Source organism: Astatotilapia calliptera, chromosome 5 (genome assembly GCF_964374335.1).
Source record: "Astatotilapia calliptera chromosome 5, fAstCal68.1, whole genome shotgun sequence".
NCBI lineage: Eukaryota > Metazoa > Chordata > Actinopteri > Cichliformes > Cichlidae > Astatotilapia > Astatotilapia calliptera.
The window spans coordinates 16,393,663-16,409,867 of record NC_137426.1 but is presented as its reverse complement, the minus strand read 5'-3'; the positions used below and the strand labels follow the sequence as shown (position 1 = coordinate 16,409,867).

Below are 16,205 nucleotides of genomic sequence, written 5' to 3'. Positions count from 1 at the left end.
CTTCTGAAACTCCATTTGATGTTTTATTCCTTTATGACACAGTTAACATCTCTTAGCACTGTAGGTGGGGAGATAACAGAGGGACAGAGAGTGAAACTTTTTGCTTGAAACAGTGCAGACAGTCTGCTCTCACAACTCTGTTCTGCTGAAACAAACTGAACCTTTTCCTCCCTTCTTTGGGGAACTTCCCAGCCCCCAAACCCCACTTTGGGAACCCCGGAACCAGACCCTCCTGTCTGATGCCCGACTTTCTCCCTCTTAAGTGGGTGGTCCAGGGAGCTTTTAGGGGCGGGGTCCGCTGTTTCAACCCTCCTACCCTCGTTCTTTCTTGAAACATGCTTTAATAGAGAAAGTATGCAATGCATACAGCTCTGCTACAACCCCCCACTATACTGCATCTGGGGTATTCGTGACTGGACGTCTGGGGGATCACACACATTTCCGATTAGGAGGAGGGAGGGAGAGAGAGAGAGCGAGAGAGAGAGAGCGAGAGAGAGCGAGGGAGAGAGAGAGAGAGAGAGAGAGAGCGATTACCCTTTCATTCCAGCCAATGAGACGGTCGATACACTAAGATTTTCATAGTTGTGCAGGAGCACAAAGTGGAGTGAGTGTGTGTGAACTTCCAGGTAAAACTGCAAACCAACTTAAGGTAAGTCGAACCGCCTCTGCTCCCTCTGTTATTTGGCGCTGGCTGCATGGGCAGGATTGCTCAGCCAGAACACGGAGCCTATAGCCTAAATGTATGTCCTGCTTTTGAAAGCAGAGGTTTTGCACCTGTGTTGCTTGCCTTTGTCCTTGGCAATGTTTTTTTTTCCTTCTTCTTCCTCCAGCTCTTTCTAGCACACGGTTCATCCACTTTGGCGAACCTGTTATCGGTCCAAAAACCCAAACACATTAGAGATCGATTGCGCAAGTGATGGAAGCAGGGGGATGTTGTTTGGTCAGCGTCGACTTTACGCTTTAAAACACTGCTGGCCTGTTGCTCGACTGTTGTTTTGGCGTTTGCATGTGCCAGTTACCAAACTCAAGTCGACGCTTTAGGCTCACGGCTTCGCTTCAGGAGCGCCTCGCGCACCTTGGTAAACGCTGTAAAAGAATGTGTTTTTATGGTTGTAATTGCCGCCCATATGCAAAAAGTACATTCAGTCCCGTACTTGACTGCCAAACGCGGACTAGTTGAGCGGACGGTCTGCTGCTGCAAGAGAAGTGCACGTCGCCTGTTGAGCTGTTTGGAAACGAGTTTTAAAAGCGACGAAACGACGTCGTGCGTCTCGTTTGGCTTTAAATCGTTTCAAGCGAGGACGTATTTCTCAAATTACTCCGACTTCCTGCTTCGGTGCAGCCGTTTTTGATAGGCTGTGTTGGCAATTAGTGTTTGGCACATTCCTCGCAGAGCTGCCCGTTGTGGTAAGCGACCACCTTGGGACATTACCAAAAGTCAGTTTTAAGTGGTTATTTATTGTTTGTTCTACCCATGGAAATAAACCCATCACGTTTACAAATGGTTCGACCAGTGATCAAAGTGGAATATACAATGTTTACAGTACCAGTGCTATTAATCAGGCCCGTGATGGGCTGCAACTAGAGCTGAAACAAGTCAGTCGACAAAATAATTCACCTATTGATTTTTTTAAAATTAATTTATTAATTTATTTTTTACAAAGACTTAACTGGCAATTGTTGTGAAAATCGATTTAACGTGAAAAGTAGTTTTTTTTTTTTTTGCAAATGTATGTAATGCAAACGTTATAGCCACCTGAATGTTGGTCAGGCAGTCCAAGCGACACGAAGACGTCCTGAAGGGCTGCAGGAGCTGTGAGGGCCATTTCTCGCCATTTTATTGAGTAGACAGTTAATCAGCTGTAAAGGCCTATTTAGAGATTACAGATTTACTTTGTAAATCTATCTTTTTGACCAAACCAAATACATTCACCTAAACCTTACACATTACTATAAGAAATTAAATGACTCTTACATTATCCAAATAGCTGTAGCTTTATTTCCCAGTTTTGCACTACAGGCTCCAAACTGTAAATTTACTAGCAGTTTCAATTCTTTTTGTTAAGTTTTTGCATGTAGCGTCTTTCATTTCTTGCAAATCATTGTCTGAGTTGCACAAGTTTTATGTCGCATCACCACACATACAACATGCAACGCCTAGCAGAGGGCAGATGGAAGTGGGGAGTGTAGTTCAGTAGATGCAGATTTTGGATGGTAGATTGAGTTGTGAATATCTGTGCTACTTTTAGTCTCTGCACACCATTCTCATGTTTCCTTGCATTTGCCAGACCCCTGTCTGTGTTCCGATGAACTTGGTGCCAAGGCTTATGTATAAGCAGTTCCCACGCTTGCTCTTGGAAAAGAGTCCTGTGTGATCCTGAATTATCCTGTTAATGATGTCATTAAGCACTGATTGGAACTCATTGTGGTAATTGTGCAAAAAGAAAATTATTTGAAGTGGTATAATAGAGCTGATTATGCTAAATTTGTCAGAGACGATTGCTGCGCTGCATTCAAAACGAGTCATTTTTTCCAGGTTCCTTTGCTCGCATCTCCAGCTACTCAACTCTGCTCCTCTTTAAGCCCTCGAGGCCGCTGCTCCAGGCTTTGATGCCCACACAGTTTGAAGCAGGTGGACAGACGCAGGCATGAGTAACAGTGGGACCAAAGAGCCATCTCCTCAGCCAAGCACTGCCCAGTCACCTCCTGAGCCTCAGCGTAGGGGCAGAGGTCGACCAAGGAAACAGCAGCAGGTAGGACTCCATTTATTAAGCATGTGAATGTGATGAGCTTTGCCTTACTGAGCCGATGGCGTGTTTACATCTACTAGATCCGCATCTAATGTTTCTTCACAGGAGCCTGTTGGACCACCAACTCCAAAGCGGCCAAGAGGACGACCAAAAGGCAGCAAGAACAAAGGCCCCAGAACTGCACTGAAGGTTGAAACTGATCAGAGTATAATTTCATCACAGTTAATTTGTTTCAAATAACCAAACATTACATAATTGAAATTGGCATAATAAGAAAGCTGAAATGGATGCAGATGCTTAGGGTTTAGTGGCAGTGTCTGCACTTTTTAAAAAATAATTCAGACTTTGCAATCTTAGTGGGCTTAACTTTGCAATGTACCTGTGTTAGTGAGGGGTTTTTTTTGTGTGTAATACAATTTAATTCAATTATACTTTTGTGGCTACAAAGCAGCCATCACAGGGGCAAAAATGAGGTTGCAAAACAGACAGAAAGAAGGACAAGCTCAAGTTAAATCACTGCAGTTTTTATGCCTCATGCGTTATTATTCTGACAAATAAAACATTGTCTTGTCAGGAACAATGATTACATTACATAAGTGGTTGGAAGTATCAGAGTGGATGGACTTCCTTACACCACCTTGCTTACACCAGCTTTAAAGACTTATTTTACTGTAAAGATCAGCAATTTTCTGGCAATAGACTCGTGAATGATTTGATTAGTCTTTTCCCATATAAACCAACCAATATTCATCGTTTTGCTGCTTGTAAAATTAGACAGAAATTTGTGTGCATATAAAAAAATTAGGTTTCACTGTAGTTTAAAAATAAAGTAAAGAAAACTTGCTGTAGAAGGTGTGACATCATCATCATCATCATCATCATTGATCCACATCTTGTAGTGGATCAACTATTTGGCTAATCATAAAAAAATATGCTGAAAAATATAATTTGAAAATTTTCTGTTTTGTCAGGAGACATCAGACTCACAAGATTTCTTTTTTATTCTTCATCACTAGCTGTGAGGGGGAAGTGTTATTGTCAGGCAACTGAGCTTGTTAAACTTGTTACAACATGGCAGAGAGAGGTATTTCATGTGTAAGCCTGCAATTAGACATGGCAAATAACACAAATCCATCCTTTGTGTTTTCAACCTGAACATTTCTCAAAACAGAATGATTTTAAAGAAAAGAACTCCACGAATATTAATTTAAACGTTCCTCTTTAATTGTTTAAAATCATTTTACTTGGTTGCCAAGTAAACTTTGCACATGCTGATGCCTGCGAAAACTTTAATTTGGCATATTGTTCATCTGTGCAGGCACTGTACATGCATACAACTCCTAAATTCTGAAGTTTTGTTTCAACTGTTGACTTTACCAACAGGAGTTGTACAGCCCCATCAAAGTATTCACCAAAATGTTTCTTTAATTAAGGAAATGGTGCCACTCCTGAGAGGGGTGTTCCCCCCTTGACCTACAGGAAACTGTATCTAGCAAATAAATATGGCTGCTGGATTGAAGATTGAAAAACTACAATACTCTAAAGAAAACCACAGGATTTGTGTTTTCAACCGTTTTTCTCTTCCTCTGCAGAAAGTAGAGCCCATTGGAGAGAAGCGACCACGTGGGCGACCAAGGAAATGGGTATGAAGCAATCACTGACATTCATGGAGTTAATTGTAAATGTGTGTCCAAAGCCTCCAAGGTGTCTGTGTATGCTGGAGCTGAGCAGTCCTTGAGGGCCCGTTTTCCTTCATGTTTAATTAATTCTGCTGCCTCTCTTTTCACAGCCCCAGAAAGTAGTGCTAGAAGTAACTGAAGAACAGCAGGTGAGGAAAACGAAATCTTTAAAGGGCAGTAGGGTGGTCCGGTTTTGTTTTGATGTAGCACTTTGAGACGCAGGTTCCCACAACTGAAACGCTGTTGTTGTTGTGAAAGTGCCGCTGTTTGAATAATGGAATTAGGGCCTGTGTTTAAGATACGCTTGAGACAACTTCACAAAATAAAGTAAACCACTTAACATTCACAGCCGCGTTCCCCACTATATCAAATTTATGGCTTAACAAACTTAGCAGTGGCTTTGCGGCGGAATCCTTAAAACATTTACAATCATCAAATCATTGAAGTCTCTTGCAGTGTAATCTGCATTATTATAACTCACTTTCAGAGTTTGTGACTGTGGTGTAATGTGAGCCCTGCTTCAGTTGGGCAGAAATCTCATTTTGTGTCATACATTTACCTTTTGACTAATGTCAGTTACATTTATGTTGTGAGACCTGCAGTGCTGATTTGCATAGCTTATCTTATTTATTAATATCAAAAGTTCATCATCAAAGAAAAACTACATTCAAAAGTCCCTTGTACTTTTTAGTGAAGCTGCAACTAAAACAACACGCTATAATCTGGCCTGCAAACTCTACAGGGTGAGTAAAAAACAACAAAACAAAAACATTAACAGTTGCGCAAGTAGTGTATGCACTGTACATTTACATAACCAGTCTACTCACAAGTATTGATAAATATCTAAAACGAAGAGCAAAATACAAAAAAATGTCTAACATTAAGTTTTAAAATATTGAATCTGCTTGAAACTAGTAGATAAAGGTTTCTAGAAAGTTGCACCAGCTAGTGATGAATATTTATATAATACAAATAAATATTTTCTACTAAATGTTATTTGCCCCCTTTAAGATATTTAATATAGTATACTCAGTAACTTACAAACTTAAGTCCCTAAAATGACATGGTGTTGACATGTCCTCCATGATGCTGCAGATACTATTTTTTTAAGCTGCCTTTAGTCCTGGTAGGATTTACTGATAGCAATAAAAGTGAGATAGAGAGAGAGACATGATGGAAACACAGCCGCTAATCTACTAGGATCCGCGGGTTATATAAAATTAGGCTTAGTGATGTGCAGCCTGTTGACTTTAAACTGGTCGTGGCACAGAATCCCATCCTCTGGCTTTGTCATTTTAACAGTAAAGTCCTTTATGCTATATGTATACACTCAGCTGCCACTTAATGCATTAAGTGTCACCATAACGCTCATGGTCCATATTCTGAAAAGTGTCCAGTTAGCTGCCTGATAAATTTGCAGTACTGTTGATCTGTATTGCAGTACTGGTAAAGTAGCAAGTGACACCAGTGACAGAACAGAAATGCCTCTTAGTGTCAAAATAAAGCCTTTCCTTATATTTTTCTGTATCTGTTCATGGAAGAACATCCCAAATAATTCCATCTTCTGAAAAGTGCCCCAAAATCTAACAATTGTAAAAGGGAAAGACTTTCAAGAAGCGAAACTGCCTTGTTTCCAGGGTACTGAAGCACATTGTCTTTAATGAATCCTTTTTACTCCCCTGCATGTTGCGTATCTGCTCTTTTTAAATATATGGATTTCACTTTGCGCAATGCTGTGTTTCAGTTCAGTACTCCTAGGATTTGTGTATGTTATAACCTTCTCAGGCCTTGGCACATTTTTACTAAAATGCAACTATAAAACCACTTAAAAAGTCATTACCTTAGCACATTTGATAGCAAAGCTGCCAATGCACATGCTTCTTGCGCTTCATGTACACTGACTTCATGAGGATATGCCAAATTCTTGAAAATTCACAGATGCCGTTGCTAAATTCCCCAGATAAACCGCCAGAAACATCATCTTGTGACACCAAGTGCTTCTCTGTAACTTTGGTTCGTTTAGCCCTTTTTTTTCTTCTTCTTTTTTTTTTTTGAATTTCAAATGAAGTTGCACAACAGTTCTCACCGAAGCGGGGCAGTTCTCTTGATGCCCCTCGTGTGTCTTATCGCATCCTCTCCACTAAGCAGTTTGTCAAAGGGGTTGAGATGCTTTAAGAACTGAAACCGTTGAGACAGACTCCATTTCTCAGACGCACACACATGAAGGGGAAGAATGAGTCAATATAGTGAGGGGAAACCTGCTCTAACTGTTCTCTTCCCCTGTCTTTTTGGTTTCCTGATGTAACCGTCATCTTCCTCACATTTCTGGGTCTGACAGCTGGAACCTGCTTCCTCGCACGCAATCGCTCCATGAGATTTTAACAGTCATTCTTGTATTCTCGTGCGTTTTCTAGTATTGATTCATGTGCTTGAGCATCATGAGTCAGTAGACCAAAAGAGATAACAACAAAGTGAAAAAGTGTTTTGGGTTTTTTTTGTTTTTGTTTTTTTTTTGGGTGTCCTGCTGTTCCAGGGCGCTTCAGAAGAGGCTGAGGAGGGTCCCTCGTCATCTCAGGCGGCAGCACAGGAGGAAGGGGAGTAGATAGGGCACCTCTCTACCTACCTCAAGGTTTGGCCTCCGATAAACAGGGGTTTAAATCTGACTCCTATCTGTGATGGGGATTCAGGAACACACAGACACACACACACTCAAAAGTAATTGCAGTCAGTAATTTCTTCTCCTGATGTGATACCTTGGATTTGTTATAAATTTTTTAAGAGTTTTGGATTTTTGGTGAGCAAACTGTGTTTTAACATTGGAGTATTTGATCTTTCAGTAAGGTTTATTGAATAGGAATAGTTCCACTTTTTGGGAAATGCACTTGAGACATACCATTTTCACATATAAATATGCCGTTCATACCTGCAGCATCTCTGAAGCTCGCACACACATATTGTCTCATTTCTGAAATCTAAAAATGTAAAAGCAGTTTTTGTGGTCGTTTTAGACGTGCCTGCTTCTCATGTGACTTTAAGCAGTGAAGGAAAAACAAAAAGGGTGCATTTCCCATAAAAATTGAACTATTCCTACAAGTATGCCAGCTTTCCTGAGCCCCTTAGTGTGCATGGTTGCGTGTGAGCGAGTGTGAGCGCGTATGTGCGGCGGTTGCATGGAGAGGGGACTAGGCTGCTGGCTGAAATGAGACTGGTTAAGAAAAACAAAGGAACCAAACTGAATTGTTTTTATTGAAACATGTTTCTAAATCAAATATCACAAACCCTCGTATGAAACATCGTTACAATATAGACATGGTGCGCTGAAGTCATTATGATGAAAGTTGTGTGAAAGGTTTAAACTGAAAATGAAATATCAAATTATTTGAGGTGTGGGGCAGGGGCTCCTTACAAAAAAAAAAGAAGATTAAATTGGATCCAGGGTTTTGTTTTTCTTCAATCCAGCAGCTGATTTGAGAGAAATTGTTTGAATATTTCATTTAGAAAAGAGAAACCCTTCACACATCATTTAGTCAACAAGGATGTTGACATGTCATTTTTTTTTCACTCAGGATTTCACTATTAACAGTGCTTTTACACCATATTGAAACCTCAGGTACAAAACTATTCAGGAACATGTTGTCTACTCAGAAATAATTATGGTGCTGTGTTTGTTGTGCATTTCTGATCTGTATTTGACATTACCAGTATGCCTTGACACAAAGACCTCATTTAAACCTCAGTTACCTTCAGCTTCTTAATCTCTCATTCTACCTCAGTAACACAAAATGATCTCCTGCAAAGTAATCCTTCGCTCCCTCAACAGTGATATACACAATTACTGTACACACACACACACACACGCGCAAACACACACAGGTTTTTGTGCAGATATACAGTACGATTAAACACGAGGTTTTCAGGGCTGCAGGCCAACATGTGGAAGCAGATGTTACACTCCAGTCGGGGAGTACAAATAAAAGCATCAGTATAATTTTTTTTTTTTAACTGTATTTGATATAAACTGAAGTGAGATTTTGTTTGTTTGCTCTCCTGGGAAATAAAATGCAGCCAATAGTTTACAACAACCTGATGAAATACTTGCTTTTTAGGGTGCAGTTCTTCATGAAATACTTGTTTTTGTTTTTTGGGGGTGGGGTGGGGATTGTTATTCTTTTCTCATTTTTATTCTATCATGTATTTTCTGATTCTTACACTGTAAATTGTATGTGTGACACTCTTAATACATGGCAGCAAATAACCACAAAGTGCTGAAATACATAAGCGTTATGGCTAACTTCAGGCACCGGCCATACCAGACCGACTAAGGCTATAGCAACAAAACACCTCGTTGTACTGAAGGTATTGGGAGTGCATTTTATGGTCTATCAATTAAACAAGTTTAACTTTATTTAGTTTCATAGAGAGGAAGTGCATCATATCTTGTTGCAAATTTTACAGTCTTCCTTTAAAGGATTGTTTCACTTACCTCTAAAAGCATGCAGCTACATAGCTACAGTACGTACACCTCAATGCAACAAAGTGCATGGGATTTATTTTGTGGTGCTTAATGAACATTTTCTGTTGAAGCTACTTTCTACTTAAGAAAATGTTAACAAAGTGGTTTAAGACTTGTCCACACTAACATACTGTGGTAACTCCCAGTCTGTAAGAACTCTATAAATAAAACTCAGTTCATCTCCATTGCATTCAGAAATCTTTAAAAAAAAAAAAAAAAACGAAATGGGAGATTTTCAAATAGAAACATTAATTCAGAACTAGCTGCATGCCACCAGAAAAAGTGAATGTAGTATTTTTCCCCATGAATACAGTACTGTGCAAAAGTCACCATCATTTCTATATTTTGCATACAAGGAGCCAGACTTTCTTGTAATTTTTTAGGTGGACTTGAGCAATAGTTCTCCAGGTTTTCTGAAGGTCTTTCAAAGTTTTTCTTTGGATATTGGCTACTTTCAATCCAGTCTTTGTAGCTGACCATTTATATAGAAATGTTTTTGTTCGTTAAACCACTAAACGCTGTGCTGGGAATCATTCACGCATAAAAAAGGCACCTAACTCAAGGGATGAAGAGTGCTGTGTCTACACATAACAGACAACTTGGCAAATAACCAATTATAAGTTCTTTGTAAGTATCTTTGGGCGCTTAAAAAGAACAAAGACTTCTTTAGTTGAATCTACAAAATATAACAGTTTTTCAGGCAAATACTAGTTTTGCTCCAACAAGGTGACTCCTAAAGATCTACTAGAAAGAAAATCCAGCAAAGCCCTGATACAGGACCTGAAGGGTATACCTGACCCTTTAGCTCAGGGGTGTCAAACTCAAATACACAGTGGGCCAAAATTCAAAACTGGAACAAAGTTGCAGGCTAACATTAATATTTATTGAAAAAAAAATCTTCCTCCAGATATAAGAATGAATCTTTTCTTATGGATCAAATAAGTTTTGCTGGAAAACTGAATATGGAACAAGCAAAGCTTAATACTAAACGATATATATATTAGCTGTATAATACCAGTAGGCCATCTCTGATAATAATTTGGTATGGCTTCGCGGGCCAAATGTAATTAGGCTGCGGGCCAGAGTTTGACACCTATGCTTTAGCTGATTTATTTAGTGTTCAAGCCTCATCAGAAATGGTTTTCTGCCCTTCTTAAGGCAGAAACGAGGAGAAAAGGATGAGGTATGCCAAATTACACAAAAACTGGACCAAAAATCGGTGTCAATGGGGCTTATGGATTGATGAATATAAATTTGGGTACAAATCACAGAAAGGAACACTATCAGTCATAGATTGGCCTCCTCAGACCCCAGACCTCAACGTTATTGAAGCATTGTGGGCTCATCTTGAAAGAGAACAGAACAAAAGAAGAGCTTTGATGTCCTTCAAGAAGCCCGGAGAACTATTCCTGAAGACTACTTAAAGAAATTACAAAAAGGTTGCCTAAGAGAGTTCAGGCTGTGGTAAAGAATAAATGTGGTCATACCAAATATTGAGTTTTTTTCCTTAGAAACTGTATTTCCATGTGTCTAAATGTTTCAGTAAGTTGGTGCACCTATTTCCAAATTCCATCCATCATCCATCCATTCGCTTCCGCTTATCCTTTTCAGGGTCGCGGGGGGGCGCTGGAGCCTATCCCAGCTGTCATAGGGCGAAAGATTTCCTAGCAAAATTTAAAGAAATGAGTGACTTTTGCACAGCACTGTCTCTGGCACCAGACAGTAATGCAGGGAAATGAAATTTACAAAAAAAAATGTAATTGAACGTTAAAGGTATTTTATATATATATATATATATATAATATATATATATTATATATGTTCGTAGATAGTAAATCTGGTTTCTATCATGAATCAACATAAGTAGCCACATAGATATATAGAATAATCTGGAGAGCTCAGGATGTCTTTTTCCCTCATGGAGATGTTTCTCATACAAATGACTGAATCCTTTATGTCTAAAACATCAGAGGTTAAGAAATTTCCTGCCTCCATGTAGTTTAAAAAATGTTTTGAGAAGTCGTTTTGTGAACATTTATCCAAATTAGATATCACAAGTTGCTAATTACTGCACATTACTTGAATATCACCATTATTTACTGTATATATGTTTCTTCCACGTAAAATGTACTCATATTATCATTGATATTTTGTATTTCAGTCATTTCATGTATTTCAGCATTGTTGACAAAATTGCAGCCGGATTAGATATTGATTCAGTGTTCATCTGCATTGACTTTAATTTTGTTTTTTGCTTTTGGGTTGTTTTTGCTTTTTTTTTTTTTTTTTTTTGACTATGCTCCCTGGACTACCTCTGAAAACCAACACACCGGGGTCATCTCTGGGGGAAACTCTTGGTTAAATATGTCTAATAGTTCCCATTAGACCTGCAGGTCATGTGGATCATGAAATTTTGAAGTAACTGTCAAACTAGTACTGTTGTAGTCCACATCACTCATCTCACTACATTCATATGACCATAAGTGAATGGAAGTCAGCCTTAAAGGGTGCCTTTTAATTTAACTACAGCTGAGTCAATGTGTGTTATTTTACAAGAGCTGTCTAGATATTTACTCTCTAAATGGGGACAATGTTTTGTGATTTTACTGATAGTTATATAGTTACATACAGTACTTGATCCATTTTCAACTCTTGAAAAGGTTGAAGTGTAACTTGAGAAATCAACTTTTTATGCCTTACTCTTAACACCATTTTGTAGTTATGTTATGTGTTGATGTGTCCTCATCCACTTCCTTAATAGAACTCACAAACCTGTGATATATATTTTGTTTTGATTCTTTACCTTGTGATTTGTGTTACTCAACGTCTGCGCATCACTTATTAATAAAATATCACCTATCAACTCCTTTGTTCTAGATTTGTACAACAAGAACATTTCGTTAGAAAAAGGTTTAAATAACTTTAATGTACACACACGCAGAGAGACAATCCTTAAACGCTCACAAAAGAATAAACCGACTGGGGAGAAACACTTTACTTAAGGATGGAAACACATCCAGCTTTGAATCTTGTCAGGAATGTAGGACCAAAAAAAAAAAAAAATCACTAGAACACAGATATACACTTCTCTTTTATGAAACATAGACGTAGATACTGAAGCTCAGAAGAACTTTCCTGACAAGCTACCGAATATTTTAACAGCAATGACATGACATGATTTTTTTCCCTTAAAAAAAGTGCATCCCACTTCATTTGTGTGCCCATATGATAACAGTGCAAGATCATACGTGATGCTTCCCGTTGCCCTTCTCCACCATACATGCAACCGCTGCCGTTCCACGCATGGTGACGATAACCTTCATCAGAGCTCCAGTTGCTCCGCCACACAGTCTGGTTTCCCTTTATAGAGGCCAGCAAACCTCGCAAACTGATTTTATCCAATGGAAGAGAGCTGTTAAGCGTTGAGAGCTTTGGCTACATCTGTGAAGACAAGACGACTGGGCCTTTGTGTTGTCCCTTGGGAGCTTGTAAGAGTCTGCAGGAAAGCGGTAGCAGAAAGCAGGAAAGCGAAAACCGTTACATTAAGATCATGTGATGACACAAGCTTTATAGTGTCATTAGTAATAAAAGACAGAAGGAAACTATAACAATAACTAAATTATTCTTTTCCCAGTAATGTTTTGCTACTTTTAGAACAATAAGATCACCTACACAGACTGTGCCAGAAGCCACAGACCACAGATGATGTAAATCATAAAATCCGGAATTATGAAAATACCGGCATGTGTTATAAAACTGATTGATGCCGTTGTCCTGGTTGTTTTACACAGCCAAAATAAAGTTTTGAAAAAAATATTAAGGTTTGAAAGCCATTTTTAGGCTTTCAAATGCATTTAATGCACAACATCAACAAGGACACAGTGGGATAGATTTAGTCGACATCTGAAAACTCTGAAAATGTGTTTGCTTCATGTGGCCCCTGGGGTAGTTTATGTGTAAGGATTTAGTTGAAAGAGTGAGAAGGAAAGGATGTGAAAGGTAATATGAATGTAGGTTCAAAGGAAAAGGCAGTATGATGTAGCGCTGTTTGTCCTCCATGTACATACTCTAATGCAGATTAGGTCAATGAATTAGAGGTTGTAGTTTATTTGAGATACAGATACAAAGACAGCATGAAAGAATAAGGGTAGTGAGAAAAGGGGGTTTTAGAGAAATGGTTGAAACGACACACAGGCCATACTTTACCATTTTTTGCCTTTTATAACTATGCCATTGTCAAAACTTAAAAGGAATTAAAGAAAATAAAGAATTATGACAGCGAAAACACTAAACAGGAAAGCAATGTCATAAGAAAAACATACAAAAAATCTGCACTGAAATCTTCAGATTATACATAAAAATAAACACAAACAGTAAAAAAAGAAAAACTGTCAGTCCTACCTTGGCGTTGGGCCCTGTGATGCTGCCTTCCCGACCGTGATCCAGTAGTTCCTGTTCCAGCAGGTCATCTTGTTCTTCAGCTGGATCGAAGTTGTACATGGGCATGAGCTGGTGTCTCAATTTCTCCAACCTGTATGATGACAGGTTAAAGATGAGTAAGGGGGAGGAAAGACTTTGAAATTAACATAATAATCATGTTGAACACACACTGAGCCAAACTTGGTGCCCTCTGTGTGATCCTAGTGGTACTAATTTGAGCAAATGATTTGCTTTTTTCAGGAATGATTATGCACTAGATCTCAATGTAAGCTTAAACCCATGAAATACCTAATAAAGATATGTTTTAGTTGAGTTAATTGATTATTTTCCTTTTGTGAAGACTCAAAACAGATGGTAATCCAGCCTTGCTTGGTTGTGGCAACTTACCGCTTCCGTTTCCTGATATACAGCATCTGGAATGGAGAAGCAAAGATATGACGGAGAAAGTTAAATAACTTTTATGTTTTATACTGTGTGAAATGGTTTTGAAGAGACCATGTTTAAATGATTCCTTACTATTGCCACTGCTAAGCCAATGACTGTGATGATGCCAAAAGGTACAAGCAACATTCCCATGCCTGAGCTCTCAATCACGACTTCTGGCAACGCGGTGGCATTCAAATTGGTCTCATTTGTCGTTATAGTCACAGTCATTAACATTCTTGAGGTGATATTGTCTCTGCTTCCAGGACTTGTCGAGAGGAAGGGGATCGTGGAGGTTGTAGGGGTTGTGGCAGTTGTTGAGAAAAAACTTGTAGTTGTCCTAGTTCCATTTGCAGCCATGTTCGAGTGTAGCTGTTCCAACTGGAGTGTGGATCTTCACTATTTGTGTAGATGCTGTTATACTGCTCAGCTTCTAGTGTGTGTCATGATCAGCAAAAGTGTCTTCGTGCTGGTCCGACGTCTCCTGAGGCATCGACGGTGCTTTGGCCATAAGATCTGTAAAATAAAACCTAACACACGAAGGAGAAGCTGATAACTATTTTGCTACAATGAATCTGTAGAAGGTTTCATGTGATAAAATGAATTGAATGAACCATAACCATATATATGAAAATGCTTACATCCTATTTTCTTATTGCTTTTTTACTCATGATTTAGTTAGATCTTTAAAAAAAAGAAAAAAGAAGAAGAAGCAAAGAATTAACATTTCACTTTTGGAACCCTCACCCTCATATTTACTCAAACCATGGTGATTGTGCCAGTGGGTTGTGGTAGGTGTTTTGGGCAGGATGTGGGTCGTAAACGCACAGAAGGAAATCGGTATGCAGAAAAAAAAAGCTTCATGAATTTCAGCGGAATGGTAAGCGTTCAAACTTCAATATGCACTGTGAGGAAATGTGTTGGCAGCGTATTCTAACATCAAAATCAACTTACATCCACCCCCCCACACACACACAAACACACACACACACACAGGTTCCATAAATATCCTCTGCATCCAAGACTTGGTACATGTACTATGCACATCCCATGAGAGTGCAAAGCAGTTTTTCCTTAAGATTTACATTATATGAGGAGTGCTAAAAGACGAACATGCTTTCCATTTTGTTATATGGTGACACAGAAAGGCATAGACATATGATCCATTCCTCCCTCCTCATCCTGTCTGCTTGTGCTCTTAATGAGGAACATGTGCAACTGAAGCCAACCAATGAAAAACAAAGACTGGATTCAGTCATTGCTCTTGTCCAGTTAGCAATTCCTACACTCCACAAAGACGGAGCATGCAACATTTTACATGGTCTTTGTGAGGATGATTGTATGATTGTATTACCATGTGATACGGATGCGTGTTATGTTCAGTTAACGTGTAGTGGATCTCAGCTGTCCTGCACTAACAGCTGAAGCTAATAATCCTGCCACCAGGACCAGGTCTTACTCATGTGTCCTCTCAGATTAGAGATCCATACGTACCTTAACATACAACATGCATGCTCAGAGGTGACCTGCGGCAGACTAGGGGCAGCTAAAGACAGAGAATTTTCACTGTAAGAGGCAACATTTGCTCCAGTATTTGCCCCTCCTCCTCTTCTGCTTCCCCCTTTAGCAATGCAGGTATTGGACAAGCTGTTTACATTGACAAAACAGCCATTTTCTCTGAAGATGGTTTCCACACGTCAAAGAAACCCTACCCTGGTAACCCCCAAGATCTTCCTTTCCAGTTCTTTGATAGCCTCCTAGGATCTACTCCCGTCGTCTTGCCCTTTCTTGTATTTCACACAGCAGAGGTTGCTCTGGGGATGCTGCAAACAGAGATCAGTGCGGCAAGCTCCCTCCCCCTTTACCCTGCAATTGGTCTAATGGCTTCAAGATGATAAATGTGGTTGGCTCCCTCAGCTGTCTGTTTGGCTTTGCAAGGATGAGAATGGGATTTAATGGGACTGCACACCAGATGCTGTCAGACCCGTGTGAATGACTGCATCCGGGTGGCAGGTCTGAGGAAATTAACCCTGTGATGTCTTCTGTCCGAACCTCAATGACCCGAATTCCCCCAGGAACACATGAACAGAAGAAGAAACCAGCAAAGAAATTAGCATTAAAATTTTGTTTCACTGGTAAGGATTTGCACAGTTGCACAAAAATCACCACACAGATAAGTGACTGAACACATTTTATTTTCCATTTTTTTGTCGATTTTAAGAAAATCTGTAGATTCTTCAGGTCATTTTGAACAAGTTTCCAGTCATCATTGCCACAAATTCTGAAAAAATAAAAATAAGGACCCAGATCTGTCTCAGGATCTCCTCTTAGTTGGATATGCCTAAAATACCTCACAGAGTAAGCACCCAAGAGGGACCCTAGTCAGATCCCAAAACTAAA

The 16,205-nt window shown here is 39.3% G+C and overlaps 2 protein-coding genes across 9 annotated transcripts; one reads left to right on the top strand and one right to left on the bottom strand.

The window, feature by feature from the left end:
* The first annotated feature begins 278 nt into the window (after positions 1–278).
* LOC113022301 (uncharacterized) lies at positions 279–8,511 on the top strand. 6 transcript variants are annotated; one of them, XM_026167542.2, is made up of 6 exons: positions 279–649; positions 2,584–2,753; positions 2,856–2,939; positions 4,343–4,393; positions 4,540–4,578; positions 6,963–8,511. In XM_026167542.2, exons 2-6 carry the CDS (start codon positions 2,649–2,651, stop codon positions 7,029–7,031), a joined length of 348 nt encoding a protein of 115 aa, XP_026023327.1. In that variant the 5' UTR covers positions 279–649; positions 2,584–2,648; the 3' UTR covers positions 7,032–8,511. The 6 variants fall into 6 exon arrangements, with proteins under 6 accessions (XP_026023327.1, XP_026023325.1, XP_080157876.1 ...); XM_026167540.2 differs by having other exon boundaries at positions 310–649; positions 2,537–2,753; XM_080301750.1 differs by having other exon boundaries at positions 310–649; positions 2,537–2,753; positions 6,768–8,165.
* Positions 8,512–11,848: 3,337 nt separating this feature from the next.
* On the bottom strand, positions 11,849–15,686 carry c5h3orf18 (chromosome 5 C3orf18 homolog). 3 transcript variants are annotated; one of them, XM_026167539.2, is made up of 6 exons: positions 15,300–15,663; positions 13,899–14,335; positions 13,770–13,795; positions 13,344–13,473; positions 13,149–13,184; positions 12,336–12,438 (listed from the first exon to the last, which is right to left on the bottom strand). In XM_026167539.2, exons 2-5 carry the CDS (start codon positions 14,163–14,165, stop codon positions 13,179–13,181), a joined length of 429 nt encoding a protein of 142 aa, XP_026023324.1. In that variant the 5' UTR covers positions 14,166–14,335; positions 15,300–15,663; the 3' UTR covers positions 12,336–12,438; positions 13,149–13,178. The 3 variants fall into 3 exon arrangements, with proteins under 3 accessions (XP_026023323.1, XP_080157872.1, XP_026023324.1); XM_026167538.2 differs by lacking the exon at positions 13,149–13,184 and having other exon boundaries at positions 11,849–12,438; positions 15,300–15,686; XM_080301746.1 differs by lacking the exon at positions 13,149–13,184 and having other exon boundaries at positions 11,849–12,438; positions 13,899–14,321; positions 15,300–15,635.
* Positions 15,687–16,205: the final 519 nt, after the last annotated feature.

Excerpts from the sequence above, each read along its gene's own strand:
- c5h3orf18 (XM_026167538.2), bottom strand. The coding sequence starts at position 14,165 with ATGGCTGCAAATGGAACTAGGACAACTACAAGTTTTTTCTCAACAACT. Across the intron at positions 13,474-13,769 it reads TATATCAGGAAACGGAAGCG|GTTGGAGAAATTGAGACACC; the intron begins GTAAGTTGCCAC and ends GTCATCATACAG. Across the intron at positions 12,439-13,343 it reads TCACAGGGCCCAACGCCAAG|ACTCTTACAAGCTCCCAAGG; the intron begins GTAGGACTGACA and ends GCTTTCCTGCAG.
- LOC113022301 (XM_026167542.2), top strand. The coding sequence starts at position 2,649 with ATGAGTAACAGTGGGACCAAAGAGCCATCTCCTCAGCCAAGCACTGCC. Across the intron at positions 2,754-2,855 it reads GACCAAGGAAACAGCAGCAG|GAGCCTGTTGGACCACCAAC; the intron begins GTAGGACTCCAT and ends GTTTCTTCACAG. Across the intron at positions 2,940-4,342 it reads GCCCCAGAACTGCACTGAAG|AAAGTAGAGCCCATTGGAGA; the intron begins GTTGAAACTGAT and ends CTTCCTCTGCAG.